This window comes from Eutrigla gurnardus (genome assembly GCF_963514095.1).
Source record: "Eutrigla gurnardus genome assembly, chromosome: 16".
In the NCBI taxonomy this organism is placed as follows: Eukaryota; Metazoa; Chordata; class Actinopteri; order Perciformes; family Triglidae; genus Eutrigla; species Eutrigla gurnardus.
Window position 1 is genome coordinate 12,308,517 of NC_139927.1, and position 16,728 is coordinate 12,325,244.

At 39.5% G+C, this 16,728-nt stretch overlaps 2 protein-coding genes across 2 annotated transcripts in view; both read left to right on the forward strand.

Moving 5' to 3' along the window:
• Positions 1 to 3,026: 3,026 nt before the first annotated feature.
• The window catches only part of LOC311026784 (phospholipase B1, membrane-associated-like), a gene marked incomplete at both ends in the record, with an annotated part of 41,826 nt that continues 28,124 nt past the window's right edge, over positions 3,027 to 16,728 (forward strand). Inside the window, 28 exons of the mRNA XM_084030483.1 lie at positions 3,027 to 3,034; positions 3,597 to 3,650; positions 4,187 to 4,221; positions 4,316 to 4,400; positions 4,486 to 4,537; positions 4,649 to 4,735; positions 4,871 to 4,930; positions 5,025 to 5,086; positions 5,310 to 5,385; positions 5,486 to 5,593; positions 5,860 to 5,907; positions 6,454 to 6,525; positions 6,652 to 6,726; positions 6,823 to 6,883; positions 7,152 to 7,210; positions 7,611 to 7,684; positions 7,822 to 7,865; positions 7,955 to 8,063; positions 8,972 to 9,023; positions 9,121 to 9,201; positions 9,291 to 9,356; positions 9,438 to 9,538; positions 9,638 to 9,824; positions 10,046 to 10,141; positions 10,348 to 10,419; positions 10,621 to 10,698; positions 11,137 to 11,197; positions 11,432 to 11,490. Of these exons, the coding sequence (XP_083886609.1) occupies positions 3,027 to 3,034; positions 3,597 to 3,650; positions 4,187 to 4,221; positions 4,316 to 4,400; positions 4,486 to 4,537; positions 4,649 to 4,735; positions 4,871 to 4,930; positions 5,025 to 5,086; positions 5,310 to 5,385; positions 5,486 to 5,593; positions 5,860 to 5,907; positions 6,454 to 6,525; positions 6,652 to 6,726; positions 6,823 to 6,883; positions 7,152 to 7,210; positions 7,611 to 7,684; positions 7,822 to 7,865; positions 7,955 to 8,063; positions 8,972 to 9,023; positions 9,121 to 9,201; positions 9,291 to 9,356; positions 9,438 to 9,538; positions 9,638 to 9,824; positions 10,046 to 10,141; positions 10,348 to 10,419; positions 10,621 to 10,698; positions 11,137 to 11,197; positions 11,432 to 11,490 (2,022 nt within the window). The remainder of the gene's footprint in view (positions 3,035 to 3,596; positions 3,651 to 4,186; positions 4,222 to 4,315; positions 4,401 to 4,485; positions 4,538 to 4,648; positions 4,736 to 4,870; positions 4,931 to 5,024; positions 5,087 to 5,309; positions 5,386 to 5,485; positions 5,594 to 5,859; positions 5,908 to 6,453; positions 6,526 to 6,651; positions 6,727 to 6,822; positions 6,884 to 7,151; positions 7,211 to 7,610; positions 7,685 to 7,821; positions 7,866 to 7,954; positions 8,064 to 8,971; positions 9,024 to 9,120; positions 9,202 to 9,290; positions 9,357 to 9,437; positions 9,539 to 9,637; positions 9,825 to 10,045; positions 10,142 to 10,347; positions 10,420 to 10,620; positions 10,699 to 11,136; positions 11,198 to 11,431; positions 11,491 to 16,728) is intronic.
• LOC311026949 (phospholipase B1, membrane-associated-like) lies at positions 11,844 to 15,453 on the forward strand. Its single transcript, XM_084030676.1, has 11 exons — positions 11,844 to 12,083; positions 12,431 to 12,530; positions 12,632 to 12,683; positions 12,767 to 12,847; positions 12,936 to 13,001; positions 13,090 to 13,184; positions 13,647 to 13,728; positions 13,821 to 13,925; positions 14,029 to 14,124; positions 14,229 to 14,303; positions 15,100 to 15,453. The coding sequence occupies exons 1-11, from the start codon at positions 12,053 to 12,055 to the stop codon at positions 15,361 to 15,363; spliced, it is 1,047 nt and encodes a 348-aa protein (XP_083886802.1). The 5' UTR covers positions 11,844 to 12,052; the 3' UTR covers positions 15,364 to 15,453.

Here is a 16,728-nt window from a genome sequence, read left to right on the forward strand (position 1 = left end):
GACACCAATATCTAGCCAAGTACATATTATCACGTACTATAAAAAAAATCCTGCAATCAAGTAACAGATTTACTTTACAGTCAAGTCAAACTTGACAGTTGACAACGTGCTGAACAAGCATAAGGTGCAGATAAATCCAAAGCAAACAACATTTAGAAAAGAGGAATACATAGTGAGAACATTACAGAAGTAAAATACATAAAGCACACGACCGTAGATGAAGTCTGGTTAAAATGTATCAAATGATAAATCAGCTGTAATTTAAATGTTCCATAGGCGCTGCCACCGCAACCGCTCTGTTGCAACTGTTTATTGTTACAGAAGCATCTGTTTGGTCGACCTCAGTGCTCTAACTGGAGTACGGACACATAATTAATCTGCCAAATTAGGTGCCTGTTCATTTAAAATATGTTCCAGTAAGAAGATGGGCAGCTGCATTTTAGTGCATTTGACGACGAGGCGACTTTTCTACACTGGCACACAAAGAGCTACAGTAGTTCAGCCTAGAGGTAATAAAAGACTGAATAACTCTCTCAAGGTCTTTGGGAGGGAGACTTTACCTTGGCTGAAAGTTTTAGCTGGAAAAAGCTGGTTTTGACAACTTAACTAATTTGTTTATCGAATTTGAAGGTCTTCCAAACATTTTATTTTCATTGAGTTTAAGAAAATTTAAATCCATCCCAGTTATGATGTCATTTAAACAGCTGAGCAATGGCTGCAATTAATCTTTACAGTTCCTTTTTATAGGCAAATAGATTTGTACACCATCTGCAAAGCAATGAAAGGCAATAGTATGTTTCTCAAAAATTGACTCCAAGGGCAACATATACAACAAGAAGTGGATAGGGCCCAAGATTGAGCCTTGAGGAACCCCACAAGTAAGTGGTGCCGCAGCTCAAACAAATTCGCCTAGGAGAACTGAGAAACTCTTATCTGGAAGTGTTTGATGCCTTTAATGCCCACACAATGCTCAAGGCTTGATAAAAGGATGCTATGATCCACAGTGTCAAAGGCAGCGGCCGGGTTTAAAAGCTGAGTTCCCTAAATAAACAGTTCAAAGAAGGTCATTAAAAACTCTGTTTACAGCTAAGATAGAGAAAATCAAGACGATATGATTTATGTGATGATACGTGGCATACATCCAAATAAAAAGATAAGCGTAATATAAAATGCAACAGACTGACTGTAAACTGGTTAAATCACAAGCCACACTGTCCGGCTCCACCTCTACCAGTTCAGCAAGCTTTTTGCTTTAACGCCATGCATCCTTTCATCAAAACCTCCCGCCTGAGATTACATGACAGTGAGGCAAACCTTGGCTACGCACACAGAGATCTCTCTCCTGCTGGATGAGTGACTGCGTCCGGTGACATGTCAACTCTCTCCCTATACCACTTTTTTCTTGTTACCCTTATATCTCCTTTGAATAAACACAAAATACTGACTGAAGGAATCATAATCAATCTTTTTTTTCCAGCAGCAGAGCACACCTCAGACATCTTTTTCTCTGTCTCAGGCTTCTATATAAGTCCCAGCCTTGTTTGTGGTTTTAAGATCTCTAGTGAAATCTTTCTTTCTTGCACCTTTTCTTCAGACAAAGAAGTGAAAGCTCTTATCCTATAAGCCTATCAGTCTGTCCATTGTTGGCACAGACAGTGAGGATGACTGTCATGGTGGTGGGTTTTTCCTTTGCATGTGCAGAATTTGCATCCACAAGACAAACTGTTCAGCCCATCTAAGTCTGTTGAAAGATTAGCGTAGATGGGGGAGATAAAATGCTTGCTCCAGCAGGCGGTTCATGCAAAGTTGATGTCCTTGAGGCAAGATAACAGACTGTAAAGGCAGCGTAATCTCATATCTTGATTAGCGTAATAACGATTGGAGTCGACTCTTCGGTTAACGTTCAGCAAGTTTAGTTTTGCAACATTTAAAATCCGCTGGGAACATGAAGGCTGCAACGGAGAGATCATTACTGCACATGTTTCCATACAAACTGGACTTCAGCTGAGTGTTTAAACTTGTACCGTATGTGACTCTGTATTGTCATTATTTGTAATCGTAACTTCTTTACCCTTTATTCTGGTCATCGCCTCTGCAATTAGTGGAGGGATAAATGTTGAGATTAACAACGCTGAAGCATTGCTCTTATGTAAAAAAAAAAAAGCATGTTTCACTGGCTGTCATGTTGCGATGACAATATAAAGATATTAAGTTGGCACATCCTCTTTATGCACAGGGAGTTTTAGATTTAGACACCCGCTTTCCACCCAATTCTGTAATATGCTGTGCTCGTAAACATACACCAAATCTACAAATTCATTTTCTACTTCTGTCAGTGGTCGTGTCAACCCATTTTCTTAAAGCATATTACTGTGTGTAGACAATCTAGTGCATCCTCAGCTACCATGAAACCACCAAGGAGCATGGGGGGTCGATTTGAATGAGTACATTCTAAAAGATAAAAAAAGGAAGGAGATAGTTACTGTTTCTGCTAATAACCAAGATAACCCCCCTCCCCCCCCACCCTTCGCACCAGCGATACTTTTGCCCTGTCACACCATGTTGTCACACCATGTTGCCCCAGTCAGCCTACAAGGTTGCGTGATTCCTGACCTTGTATTGTTGTAGTGAGGAGGTCAAGTCAACATGCCAACAACTCTTATTATATTAGGTGTTTAGGGACAAGCACAAGAATGCATATTAAACAGTTTCGAGTGTATTTTTTTTTTTTACCCAAGACCAAAGCTTACCAACAATAATGTCATTCCGTAGCATGTTATGAGAATGAAGTCATGTTTCAATAATGTTATTATTTTTTAAATTATATGTATAGTTATATTAATAGATTTAGAAAAAACTTCGGTCCAGAAATAGAATCACATTAACACACACGTGTTTACTCTCACTCATTATTACAATAAAAGCTTCATTATCAGGTTAATTGTAAAAACCTTATGGCCATGTCCTTTGGACAAGGAGGCCGGTCCCTCCCCTCTGTGCATGTTTATGATTTGTCATTAGCGGTTATGACCAGGTATAACTTATGATGACTTTGAAAGACGGCTGACCACCAAACAGAGAGAGCAGAGAGGAAGGAAGGCTGCAGAACAGATCCACGAGGACAAAATCAGAGGAAATCAGAGTCATGACGTTTCCGCAGATGGTTCTGATCGCAGTCCTGGGGCTCACATGGACAACAGGTTTCCACCAATTTAATGCTCCTGTTTAAAAACTGATCATTGCACAGTTTTAAACTTCTATAGACGATACAATAATGTAGGATATATGTGTGTGTGTGTGTGTGTGTGTGTGTGTGTGTGTGTGTGTGTGTATTAGTGTCAATAGTGTTTGTATATATGTCATTTATTTGTCTCCAAAGAGGAGTTGGTTTTAACACTTTTGAGTTTGACGTATTTGAACTATGTGGTGCAAAATATGCAAAGGTCAAGTTGGAAGAAGTAATAGTTTTTAGAACGTATTATTACGTCGGCCTTTCTGCAATATTTAAATACTCTGCATGGCTGTGATGTTCTGTTGTTTAACGTGATATTTGACCCATATGCATGCTCATAATGGTGTGCTCTTTCTGATTTCAGTATCTGGATTACCTTGCACTCAGATGTTCCCTTCTCAGTCGCCCCCTTCAAATGGTAAATCAGATTATTATCGTCTCATGGCTTATAATAATGACTACAAGTTAAATTGATTACCCCGACTGTTACTGTGGATGGAAATAAGTACATCATTAAAATTATATAGTTGGGTTACAAATCCTTTATTATTGACTTTTCAGTGGAATACTTAGTAATACATCAGTGGTCGAATGTAACATAAATGTATTTATTTATTTTTAAGAGTTAGCTGTACTTGAGCGTTTTCATTTCATGCCACTTTGACTTCTACTCAACAGCACCACCACTGTGCTTGCTCTCTTAATTTCTGATTAACAAAACAAATTCCCATGTCCCTCTGGGCTGAATTTCAATTTCACTTGTTACTTTTTCCTCCCAAGTTAACAGAGTTACACCCTCAGATGTGGCTGTGCTTTCCTCCATTGGACTTCACATGCATAGGTGAGCAGAAACCAACCGCTAGTTTCAACCATGAAATGAAATTTTGCACTGCAAGGTCTGAAATTAAAGAATGTGGAGACATAATCAGACTGTGGACGTTACTTTTCCCACAGCACTGAACTGACCCGGGTGGTGTCAAGACTCAGAGGTAAGACTCAAAGTTGTATTTTGTTGGTTTTATTGTTTACAGGAAGTAAAGTGAAATGTTTGGTGTCAAACTTGTTTTAATGTCTCTCTATCAGAGCTGATGAGCCTGTTCAATCCTGCACTCATCAGCACTCTTTCAGATGAAACACAGTTGTACGCCCCCCAGTTTGTTCAACACAGGTACAGGCAGCACTTTCCGACACATGAGAAATATCATACCAACGACTCTTGCTGCTTCTAAAGATTTGTTATTTTCTCCTCGTAGCACGCTGGTGGAGCAGGCGAAGGAAGTGTCCTTCTACCTCCAAAACAATCAGGTAGGTGCTCCGGTGTCGGCACTCCCATCTTAAAACATATCTATAAAATACATAATAAATAACCAGAAATGTTTCCTGGTGTATACATGTATATAATTTTTGGTCCTACAGGTCATTAATGTGGATAGAGATTGGAAATTGGTCCTGCTCTTTGTTCAAGTGGATCAACTCTGTGCCTGTGAGCAGCAACAACAGCAGGTAAAATACTTTTATACAAAATGATTGTCAAGGAATGAAGACACATGTTTACAGAGATGTTTCTTCAAACTCTGAATCCTGAGTCCAAGGCTTCAGTCAAATAATCCCTTGTTGTGTGTTTGTGTGAAGTTTCAGTCTGTTATCAAAGCCGTTGTTGAAGAGGTGGATGAAGCTCTGCAGCTGCTGCACTCTCAGGTATATTTAAAATTGTATACAGCACTTTTCTTTCAGTCGCTAGCTATTGCTGCACTGCTAATATTCATGCATTTAATTATTTTTTTTCACGTAGCTGAAGCAGACCATCGTCAGTGTTGCATTGTGGGATGGAGAGAGTCACAGTGTCCCCAACAAGTGAGTTCATATGTAAAATGACACTTTTCGTCATGTCACAGAAAAAGTCTCTTAAGCGATGTGAAAAGCCAAAGAAGATAAATGTGTTTTGAGGCTTGATTTAAACACCTGCAGAGTGGGAGCCTGCCTAACATGCAGAGGCAGCTCGTTCCAGAGCTTTGGGGCTCCCATTGTGTAATATACATGTATCACATTTTAATGAGAAAATCTGTTTTTCTGTCAGGATGTGTCGATGTCTGGGGACGAACAATGAAGGAGAAACCAGACTTCAGAGGGCCATGCTGAGTCATGCTCTGCAGGTCTGTGCAGGAATATCTGGTAGCTTTGTTCATTCTTTTGGTTGTTTTGGTTGTTTTGGCTGCTTTGAAAGCTTCTTCTTGACTCCTCTTCACCGAGCAGGAGTCTTTGGATGAGCTCATTGTAAAGAAGCGTTGGTATGGCGACAGAGATGACTTCACTGTCAACATGCAAGACACACCTTTCATCGCAGGCCTTTCATCTGTCTCTGTGAGTTCACTATTTTGCATCCCATGGTAATCCTAACAGGTACTGTTCAGATCTCAAATATCAAATTGTTTATTCCAGAATAGGCCTTTTTCACTGCAGACATTGTACTCAACATATCAGGAAAAACATGTTATTACTACTATTCTTTAAAATCAATAAAGACAATATAAACATTTGTGACAGTAACAGATAGTCCTGGTTTACTTACTGTGTGTAAGAAAAACAACAAAGTTGATGTTGATGTTGTTGATCTCTCTGAGTCACAGGCGTCACAACAAACTGATAACCTGTTGGTGCAGATGTGGGCGAACCTGGTGAGGAAAATCTAATGAACCTCCTGCTTTTCTCTTTCACACACACACACGCGCACACACACACACACACACACACACACACACACACACACACACACACACACACACACACAAAAGTACTCATTCTCCAGAAAAAATACTAATATATATGATTAGTAGTTTAATCTGCAGCGATGCATCGTACTCTATAAGGCTTTTTAAAATATTTGCTAAAGAAGTAGATAAAGGCAAAGTTAATCTTTCAGTTTATCAGAAAAAAACTTTCTATTTCATAATCACCCAAAAAATTTTTAGTGGACAGGATAGGGATGAACATTTATAATCTGAAAAGTAACCAAATCTACAATATTTGCCTCTGAGATGTGGTGGAGTAGAAGTGTGAAGTTGCATAAAATGGGAATTCTCAAGTGAAGTCTGTAGGGGATTTATGTAGTGCATGAGCAAGCATAGTTACATTCCACCACTTATACATACATACATACATACATACAGAGTCATTGTTCTTTCTGTCGTAAGCATGAAGACAACAGGTTTTCTTTCTTTCAGCTGCAGCCCATGAGCGGCCAACATAACATAGGAGGCAACGGAGAGATCATCGCACTGCCTTGTCCAACTGAGGTGAAAAAATGCTGCAATCTCATACAGATGAAGCAAGCTTATGATAATAATAATAATAGTAACCTAAAGATTCGACACCTTTCTATCCTATATATCCACTCCTCTCTATCTGCCTCCCCCCTGTAGGATCGGCCCTTCCTGAGGACGGAGGGGAACTCTCCTTCATACCACCACAGTGACCCCTCTCCTCTCCTTCACCCGGTGAGTAAAGTGTGGTATTGAGGCCAAATGGAGGCCGTGGCTGTGTGTGCTTCCTGCTTAGCTCTGACTGTGGACCTGCTCTGTGTTTGCGGTCAGTTTACAGGCACAGAGATGCCCTGTGAGGACCTCAGCCCCTCACCCTCCACACCCACCTCAGGTACAGAAAGACAGTTTACACTTGCATATCAGGCATTTATCAGGCGCCAGGCCATCTCCCTTTAAGTTAACTTTTATGTCATTTTTTATATATTGTGATATTGCTTCTGATAATCTATGTATTTCCTATTATACAGCATACAGCTAGTTTATATTAATATAATCAAACATATTATATAAGTATTGCATTACTTGTATTAATTTCTCTGAAAGTCCTTGGATGTGTAATTCATTAAGTTTAGAGCCTTTGCTGTCCTTTATTTTTAAAGTGCATGAACTCAGGCCTGGAGATATCAAGGTCGTGGCTGCTCTGGGAGACTCTCTGACAGTGAGTCATTTTGACAGTCTTTTAAGTAGAAAGGTTTTGACACAATACAAGCCATATAATCTAAAGTAAAGGATTAAATATGTAAAATACAAACTATGACGAGATCCCACAAGGAGGATAATCTTTAACGCCATAATCTTAGCCAGAAAAATATCGTGTATTAACTTAAATTAATGGATAAAGCATGTGGGTTGTCCGTGAATATCAAAATTGAATAACAGTTGTACCCTTAAGAAAAAGTAATGTAGCGTATTTAATTATATGAATATTGAAGTAGTCAGACTTGAGTGAGACTTAGATAATTATATTAGAGGAATGGGGAAACCAATAAACATCTTTTATATCTAAGGTTAGCGAAGAAGCTGATGTTAAAGAAACTTTATACTGTTCCATCTGTCAGGCAGGGAACGGCATCGCTTCCAGCCCCACCAACATCCTGGACGTCCTCAGCCAGTACAGAGGTCTATCCTGGAGGTAATGTAAGACTTTCCAACAGAACTAACATTGCAACACTACTTGTTGTGACGTGTTGACATAAATGTGGTTCTACAACCACCCATATATTTAGTTGGAAAGTCATTTTAATTCAGAATTTTGTGTGTTTTTTGCAGTATTGGTGGAGATGAAAACCTCACGACCATCACCACACTACCCAGTGAGTCTTCTTGACTGGTTCAAAGAACATGTCAAAGTCAGTCTTTGTTGCTATGAGATTCGTATTGTTATTTCCTTTGTTCTCAACAGACATCTTAAAACATTTTAACCACAACCTGACGGGCTATTCTGTTGGCATGGGCAAGCAGCATACTCCTCAGGCGTTCCTCAACCAGGCTGTAGCAGGAGCCAAGAGCAGGTGAGTCAGAAACATCTTCAGCAGCCACTTAAAGTGATGGTTCAGAGTGTTGACAAGTGTTGATAAGTGTTGACCTGATAATACAAGCATTTATACAAATTCAGCGAAACGTTTTCATACTCTCGCGTGAAACTCGCGTGACGGCATCGGCTGGGTAAACAGGGAAGTGGCGTCGGTGCAGCGTTAGCATTAGCAGCAGAGGATAAATGTTCTTTTAAATGAACTCCTGGTGTACTTACAAACTTTCAAACGCCTCGTTTAGTGAGTACAGACCCTATGTGTACTACTGCAGAAGTTTGGTAACATTCCATGTATTATTAGTGGGGTAATTTACGAGATATACATAATGTACCATTAGCGCCGGTACTAAACCTATTCGGCTGATCGCCTTATCTTGACCAATGCTGACCATCGCTAAAAATGCTTCCGAGGGGGTATTTGGCTGGATGTCATGGTGGAAATGACCTAGGGTGCATTTCACTCCGAACCATCACTTTAAATGTTTTTAATATGTATAATTTTACTATAGAAAACTGTTTATGTTAGGGGAATTAAGCTCCAAGTCCATTTGACATAAATGTAATTTGTCAATTGAGGAGTTCATTTTTCAAATTTTCTTTCTTCTTCGCAAAATTAAGCAAACACAGCAAAATGGACTAAATATCGGAAATGCTGCGATCTAATGGGACCACAATTGTTTAAATTGCACGTGTCTGCAATTTTACAATATCTGTATGGTTTACCATATAAACAAAAAGAATCTTGAAACAAAACAAAAAATCTTGCTTTGGGTATTCTCACTAGCTTTCTCTGGACTTTGAATCTGAATTATTTTAGCGATATAAAAAAGCTGGGGAAAGTAGAATTATCTTTACCGTCTCATTATGATATTTTGTTTGTGTTTTAAGGAACATACCAAAACAGGTGCAAGCCCTGGTGGCAAGGATGAAAGACGACCCTGTAAGTTTATAAATTCATATTTATTCTTTACCTATTTTTACATTTTTAAAATCACTACATACTATTCGCGTTCCTGAAATTCTTCTTTCCTTCACAGAGGATCAATTTTGAATCCGATTGGAAGGTGATCACCCTTTTCATTGGTGGAAATGACGTCTGCGACCATTGCTTCAACTCTGTAAGTGCTAATGTGGATTAATAATCCACAAGTCATTTCTGAAAGGCGCCAAAAGTCACAACCTGACAATGTTTTTCACCTATTTTCAGCTTCTTCACTCTGTCGAGAATTATATTCATAATATTCGCGACAGCCTGGATTATTTACACAAAGAGGTAAAGAAATGAGCAGACATGCAGCTACACTTTTGTATATTTTGATTGTTTGTGAGCTTTAATTGAGCTTGTCTCTGTCAGGTACCTCGGGCTCTGGTCAACTTAATAGAGCCTCTTCATATTACCCCTCTGAGAGAAATGCACCTGGACACATCACTGAAATGCCCAACTTGGTTGGTAAAGTGAGTATGTTTTTTCTACCTCCTCCTCATATTCTCACTGATATCGAAGCTCTTATAAATAAATTGTGGTAAAACACCTGATTGTCCTCCCTTTGCCAGTATTCTGTGCCCTTGTGTTATCTTGCCAAAACCGGAGTCTAAAGCTCTGCAAATGGTGGAGGAGTTCAATCGAGGCTATCAGGCAGTGCTGGGTGAGCTTGTGGAGTCCAGCCGGTACGACACTCGCTCAGACTTCACTGTGGTCGTCCAGCCGTTCTTCAGGAATGTCCTCGTCCCCAGACTGCCGGTCAGTAACAAAGCTCCAAAGCTTCCAAGTCATACAGACTTAGATCAAATGTTTTTTTTCTTTTCCCACTTTGTAATTTTTTTTGTTCTAGTACTGTAGTACAACTTTTTCTAGAGCCTACATCAGATTACATTGGCCTTACTCCTATTTAGTATATTCATATATGTTCTGACTCTGTAAAAATCCTTAAGGTTCATTCATTTGCTTTACGTTTTCCACAGGATGGCCGTATGGATCGCTCCTTCTTCAGCGCTGACTGCTTCCATCTCGGACAGAAGGCCCAGACACTGATGGCTCGCTCCCTTTGGAACAACATGGTAAGTATTAGTGATTATAAATCAAAAAATATAATATATATACATGTACAGATCATAAATCACAATCTCAATATATGAAATCATTTGAGGATAATCCCCATCTCTCCCCTATTCCCCACCATGTCTTCAGGTTTAATGTGACAGTGTATTTTAAATTAGAAATGCTGGATGATACTCAGCTGTCACTCTGACTCTTGTTTTCCCAGCTGGAACCTCTGGGAAATAAGACTACCTTACAGGATTTTTCTGCAGACACTGACCTGAAATGTCCAACTGAGGTGGGAATTTGTGTTTAAGTCGAGTGCTTTTAAATGACGGTGCTTTTGTAAATCCTGCGATGGCTCACACAGTGAGGAAAAATTCTATAAATGAATCCCCAAAGCGTCTGTTATGAAAACCATGTAATGTTTTTGAATGTATACGTCGGTTTTGTAACTTTTGAGGACATCATGTAATGTAGGTTCTCTCACTTGTCTCAGACGTCTCCGTACATCCGGACCTATAACAACAGCAATTACACGTATGCTGGTCCCTCTCCAACACCAGGACCTATCAAAGTAAGCATTCAATCTCCATCTGAAACACTAAGAAGTGTCTCCTTGTTAAAAAAAAAGCAAACAATAGAATGTAAATCACCACCTAATTTAATAATTGAAAGTCATTTATCAAGGAAAAATACCAAATATTCAGCTTCTTAAATGTCTTCTGGATTTCTTTCTGTTTTGTATGATTATAAATTGAACATATTTGGATTTTTTGATAAAATGAGCAGTATACAAACATGACATCAGGCTCTGGGGACTTCTTAACCCTCTACCGCATGGTGTTGCCCTCAGGCAACAAACTACATTTGAACCTTACGATGGCCCGTATATAAATATATATGCAAAAGCACCACAACAACGAGAGGGAAACAAAATAATAATACAAAATGTTACTTTTTATGTTCATCCATCTAGTTTCTCCATGTCAATCTTTTTCTTTCTCCCGCCCAGAACTGGGGAAGCAATTTCTCCTGTGTGGACGTTGCTCCATCTGGCACGGTGCCATCTTCAGGTGAGGCAGATAGGTATTTCTTCATTATCAGTAGACAGTCAATATGAGATCTTTTAGCTGATAGCTGAAACGAGGACAGCTATGCGCACCATCAATGCTCTAATCACTTACACATTTTACACACAGTGACTTTAAATCTGAGGGGGAATGGCTGCAGAAAATAGGAGATGGTGAAGTGCTAAATATGACATTGTATAAGAATGAGGTTGAAACTCTTGTGTCTGTTATTTGTAGTTCACAAGCTAAGACCAGCAGACATCAAGGTGGTGGCGGCACTGGGAGGCTCTTTAACGGTTGGTGTCATAACCTAACACAATAATATCCATCTTATCCAGGTTATAAGTACAGGAGGCACAATGTAAATCACATATATAACAATTACAATTAATGAGTACTTCACTGGTAGTGATGATCTTTTTTGCATTATATGTGATTGTGTGTGTTGATGGGAAACGTTTAACATCAACCAGTAACCTGTTGTTATCAGCTATTTAGTGTCATTGAACTATGAACTCTCTAACCAGTTTGTGATGTGTTACCGGTAATGATCATCCCTTTTATGTTCTGGTGTTTAGGCTTTTATGTAAGACTTATCTTTGTCAGTGTCTCACTGTTATCTGTGGCATACAATATTTATCACTTTTTCTTTTCTTTTTTTTACATAATTTGGCTTTTTTTTGTCTGCAGGCAGGCACTGGTGCGAAGGCAAAGAACCTGTTTGGGCTCAATAAAGAGTATAAAGGAGTATCGTGGAGGTACGACAGGCATGTAGTGTTGACAAGGTTTACAATAACCATCATGTTTCACAAACCATGCTGATGTTTGTTGGCATGTTCTTGCAGCATTGGAGGGGATATGTCTCTGGAGACGGTCACAACACTACCAAGTGAGTTAATGCCACTTGTTTGGGGAAGCAATGCTGTTTCTGTGAGTGACAGAATGCTGTAGAGGAGCATTTTATTTTTAACCTTACCGTGGGGCAATTTCTAAACAATGAGGAAGTATATGATGAAAATACAAAACATGTTCCGACATGAGGCCCAATGTCTGCTCTTTCTAAATGGGAGCTACTATAGCCGCAGTCTTCACTTTAGTTTCCACTTCAATTTAATTGATTCCCCATGATATTTTGTTTGTAGTCCCATTTGCTACATCATTTTTTTTTACCCAGCTGCTAGACTGACAAAAAACTGGTTCTCAATCCATTTCCTTTTTTTTTTTTATCTCAACCAGACATCTTGAAGAAGTTCAACCCCGCCTTAAAGGGCTTCTCAAAAGGCCAGGGCTCCAGACAGAAAGCCTTCAACATGGCTGTTCCTGGAGCTAAGACCTCGTATGTGGCGTGCTCTTTTATGTCCTCCACCTGGCTAAACATCATTGAACAAGCCATCGCCACCTCTCTAACACCTGTTTACTCTCATTGTTCGGTTACAGAGAGGTCCCAGAGCAAGTCCAAGCTCTCATCAAGGCTATGAGAGAAAATAAGGTCAGACTCCCAAAAGAAGTCAACAAGTGACTTTACTAGTTTCTGCCTCCTTCGTGCTCATATGTTCTGTACATGTTACACAGGAGGTGGACTTCAAAAAGGACTGGAAACTTGTGACAATATTTTCTGGAGGAAATGATATTTGCAATTACTGCTTAGACCAAGTAGGTGTTCTTTGTATGTAGTTTACTTGATTAACCACACGTGTCAAAGAACTGCAGTTTAAACAACAACAACATACTTTCTATGCAGAACAATCTGTCACCCAAGAACTACAGCCACAATATGATGCTCAGTTTGGACCTGCTTTACAAGGAGGTGAGATATTTATTACCAGTAATTATGTCATCTGTCATTGAAAGGTGTGTCATGTTCTCTCTCTCTCTCTCTCTCTCTCTCTCTCTAGGTACCAAGGCTGTTGGTTAACCTTGTGGACGTCCTGCAGATAGATCCATTAAAATCAGTTAAGAGGGACACGCTTGGCTGTTCCCTCTTGCAGAGGTTTGTTTTGCCTGTTTTTCTCTCCGTTTCATCATCAAACAACAGACCGAAACAATCAGCAACTAGCTGAAGAACACAGGGATCACAGCATTTAGCAGCTAAAGAACAAGGTTTTTATATTATCAGGAGCTGGTGGAAACCAAGACCAAAGTGGTCAAAAAATGGTGTAGTTTCTCCTAAATCTTATATCATTAAATCATCTTATAAATATCACGATTTTCTCAAGCAGTGAGAATTAAAGACACTTTTCAAAATAGAAAAACAGAAGTTACCAAAGTGGATGAGATTCTACAGCTATATTTGTGTTGATCTTCTGATATGTTTGTATTGTGATTTTGTAATCAACACAAAAGTAGTAATAAAATTCTTTGCCAGTTCGAAGTTTTCTGATTCTTTCATTTGGGATCAGCTCCTTTTTCATTTTGACAAAAGGAGAATAAACGGGAAACTGTTTGTTCACAGGACAAGCTGTCCCTGTGTTGTCAACCCAGCCGAAAAGTCCCCAGAGTTTGAAGAGATAAAACGAATCAATCGTGAGTATCAGGTAAAAGCAAAGAGGTCTTTCAATCATTTAAATATATATGTTTTAAATGGGGATCCTTCCGTCATTCCTCCTGTTGTCATTTCCCCCCTCAGGCTGAGATGCAGTATCTTATTTCTGGGAATCGCTATGAGGGAAAAGAAGACTTTGCTGTTGTACTTCAACCCTTTTTACTCAATTCCTTCATCCCTCATATTGGAGTGAGTAACAGAGACATACAAACGTGTCCCAACAATAAAAAAAAAAGCATCAAGACAGAAATAATGAAGTGTACCCATGTTAAAAAGCTACTCTTTTCACCAGGAGGGTGAGGTTGACCCAAGTTTCTTCTCTGTGGACTGTTTCCACATCAGTGAGCGAGCTCATGCCGAGATGGCTATCGCCTTGTGGAATAACATGGTGAGCACGGAGCCGGGCCAAAACGCAGCACCAAAAGCAGTTCTTCCAAGTGTTTTTGTTGCTGTTTTGTTTGGTTTTACAGCATTTCTCCCCTCTGTCTTCAGTTGGAGCCCATAGGCAGAAAGCAGAACTACAACAACTTCACATATGACCGATCTAAGATTCACTGTCCTTCTGAGGTATGTGTGGTGAGAAATCCCCATGTTCACAACTCAACTAAGTAGTACATCACCAAAGTAGATACATCGACTAATTAATTAGGAATAGAGTTTTAAGTGTCTAAGTTTCATGGCAACCAACAGTGTAAAATAATCCAATATATTTTTAAAATATAGCTTGAATATTAGGGAACCAGGGAAATAAGTCACTTTGGCTTTGTTTATCCGGTGCCATGCCTCAGTTTTATAGATGGATTACTTTATTTGACATGCTGTTTATAATTTGTTGGATTTAGTTTGTTTTGTGTTTCTGCGTGTCCATGTTTGATTGAATCTGCTTTTTTTTGTTAGCCGTTGGTTTTTTTTGGTGATACAGTTCATGGTGGTAAAGGGTGTTATGTGTAGTTTATATAGTTATAGTCATTTTAAAATTTTATTTCAACAGTTCGTAAAGTCCTGAGAAAGAAACATGGAATTAGGAAATCAAATATTTGATGTGGATAATGCCTTGAAATGAAACAGATAAGGCCTTTTGATATAAAAACTCCTGAAGTGACATAAAAGCTTCATGACCTTAAAATGTATTTTACAATCCCACAATTTCATGATTTTACATTTTGTCGGTTTTTATCATATATTTAATGAGATAATTTATTTCCTAATGTCTCGAACACATCGGATCTCGATACTGACTCATCGACCCATAATCCTTTAACTGAAGTGTGGCTCTTTGTGGTTGACTTTTCAATATAGATTGAAGATTCTATCACACATTTATTTTTAAGTCCTGTGCTGAGCTGTGTTATGTTTCCTTCAGGCCAATCCTTTCATCTTCACCAAGATCAACAGCCTACCAAGTCCACCTGTAACCACGACTACCACAACTGCTTCTACAGTCACCATAGCTACCACGGTCTCTGTGGTTAAGTGTCCCTCATCTATGCCCGTGTGGGTGCCAGTGATTGTGGGACTTGTCAGTTTACTGGCTGGCATTGTCATTGCCTGGCTAATTCTCTGCAGCGGTCAGCGTTGGAACGGTAAAGTGGAGAATGCAGTTGAAATGAAGGGAACTGGTTTTTAATGCAGTTCTTGGTATGAAGCCGTATTTATTGTCTACACAGTATATTTAAGACTTAAAGCTGCGGCAAGCATTTTTGACTACTAGAGGGCAGAGAGTGGACGACTTAACTTGGCTTTGTCTCTTTTTCTTGCCATCTGTTGAATTTAAGTTGAATACTCGTTAGCACTGTAGCCCTGGTTTGATCCACCAATTTCTAGTTGTTGACTTTCTTCACCAGATGCTTGTTTGCTTTAGCTCTCTGCCGTTTCACCCGCTGGAATTTGTGAACACTCAGCTTGCCTGAGGTTGTAGAAGAGAGTCTTTGTCGTCAACAAAGTTATCTAGAAAGCTACGAGGAGCTGCAGGCCGTGATGCAGATTGTCAGTTGGAATGGCTAGAAGCCTGTTCATGTTATAGAGACTAATGGGATTATAACGTTAGCATCAGAATGTTACTTTGGCCCTCACTACAAATATGTCATTTTTTAAAAATGTTTGTACTACACAGAAATTGTAAAAATATCCCATATGTAATTGGCTGACATCGTTGAATCCAGAAGTTTTGTACATTTCTCCTCTAATTTGTATTTATTGATAGAATAAAATTACCACAATATTGGAAACATGGCTGCCTTGTTAATCATTAAATGAACTCTACATTATCCAGGTGATATTTTTTAGCCATACTAGTGTGGCTCTTGGAATTTGATGTTTGTTGGATTTACTGTTAAGATTCACAAAGCGAGTTCGGACCCCAGAGCAGAGACTGACACAAGTCCAGGTAAGGAAGCAAGTAACAATGTTTATTTTCTCTCAAGACAAAGTTCAAAACGTGCGAAGCTAGCGGCTGCAGGCGAATTCAGGAGCAGGTTGGCGAGGCACACAAGGAAACTGTAATGGAGGAGAGAGAAACTAGTGAGTAGCAGGTAATCCATTATAGTAGCACTGGATAGTGAGAGGAGAGTGACCATCTCTACCGATGAAGCAGAATAATCTGGCAAGGAACTGGTGATCCAACCAGGGTTTATATGGAGAGTTGAATGAGGTGAGTTGTTGGTGTGCCTCGTCAGTGACCAGAACAGGCCCCGCCCACGCCTACAGCCAGAACAGCCCTGCAGGGAAAAACAACGTGCCCAACCCACAACACTGCTTTCTGCAACGGGCCCCTGAACACACAATACCAATAACATCCCGAGTGACAAAAACACAAACCGTCACATTTACATCAAACATTTGTACAGACATTGGAGGTATTCCACTTATGTGGTAGCCTCCAATATGTAGAGTTGTGACCCATTTTTAAAGTGTTTCATTTATATCATGCTTGGTGACACAAACTGGGTATCAAGTGGCAGCACTAACAGCAAGCCTCTAGGCAAAGTAATTA

Excerpts from the sequence above, each read along its gene's own strand:
- LOC311026949 (XM_084030676.1), top strand. The coding sequence starts at position 12,053 with ATGTCTCTGGAGACGGTCACAACACTACCAA. Across the intron at positions 13,002-13,089 it reads TGGACCTGCTTTACAAGGAG|GTACCAAGGCTGTTGGTTAA; the intron begins GTGAGATATTTA and ends CTCTCTCTCTAG. Across the intron at positions 13,185-13,646 it reads GGCTGTTCCCTCTTGCAGAG|GACAAGCTGTCCCTGTGTTG; the intron begins GTTTGTTTTGCC and ends GTTTGTTCACAG.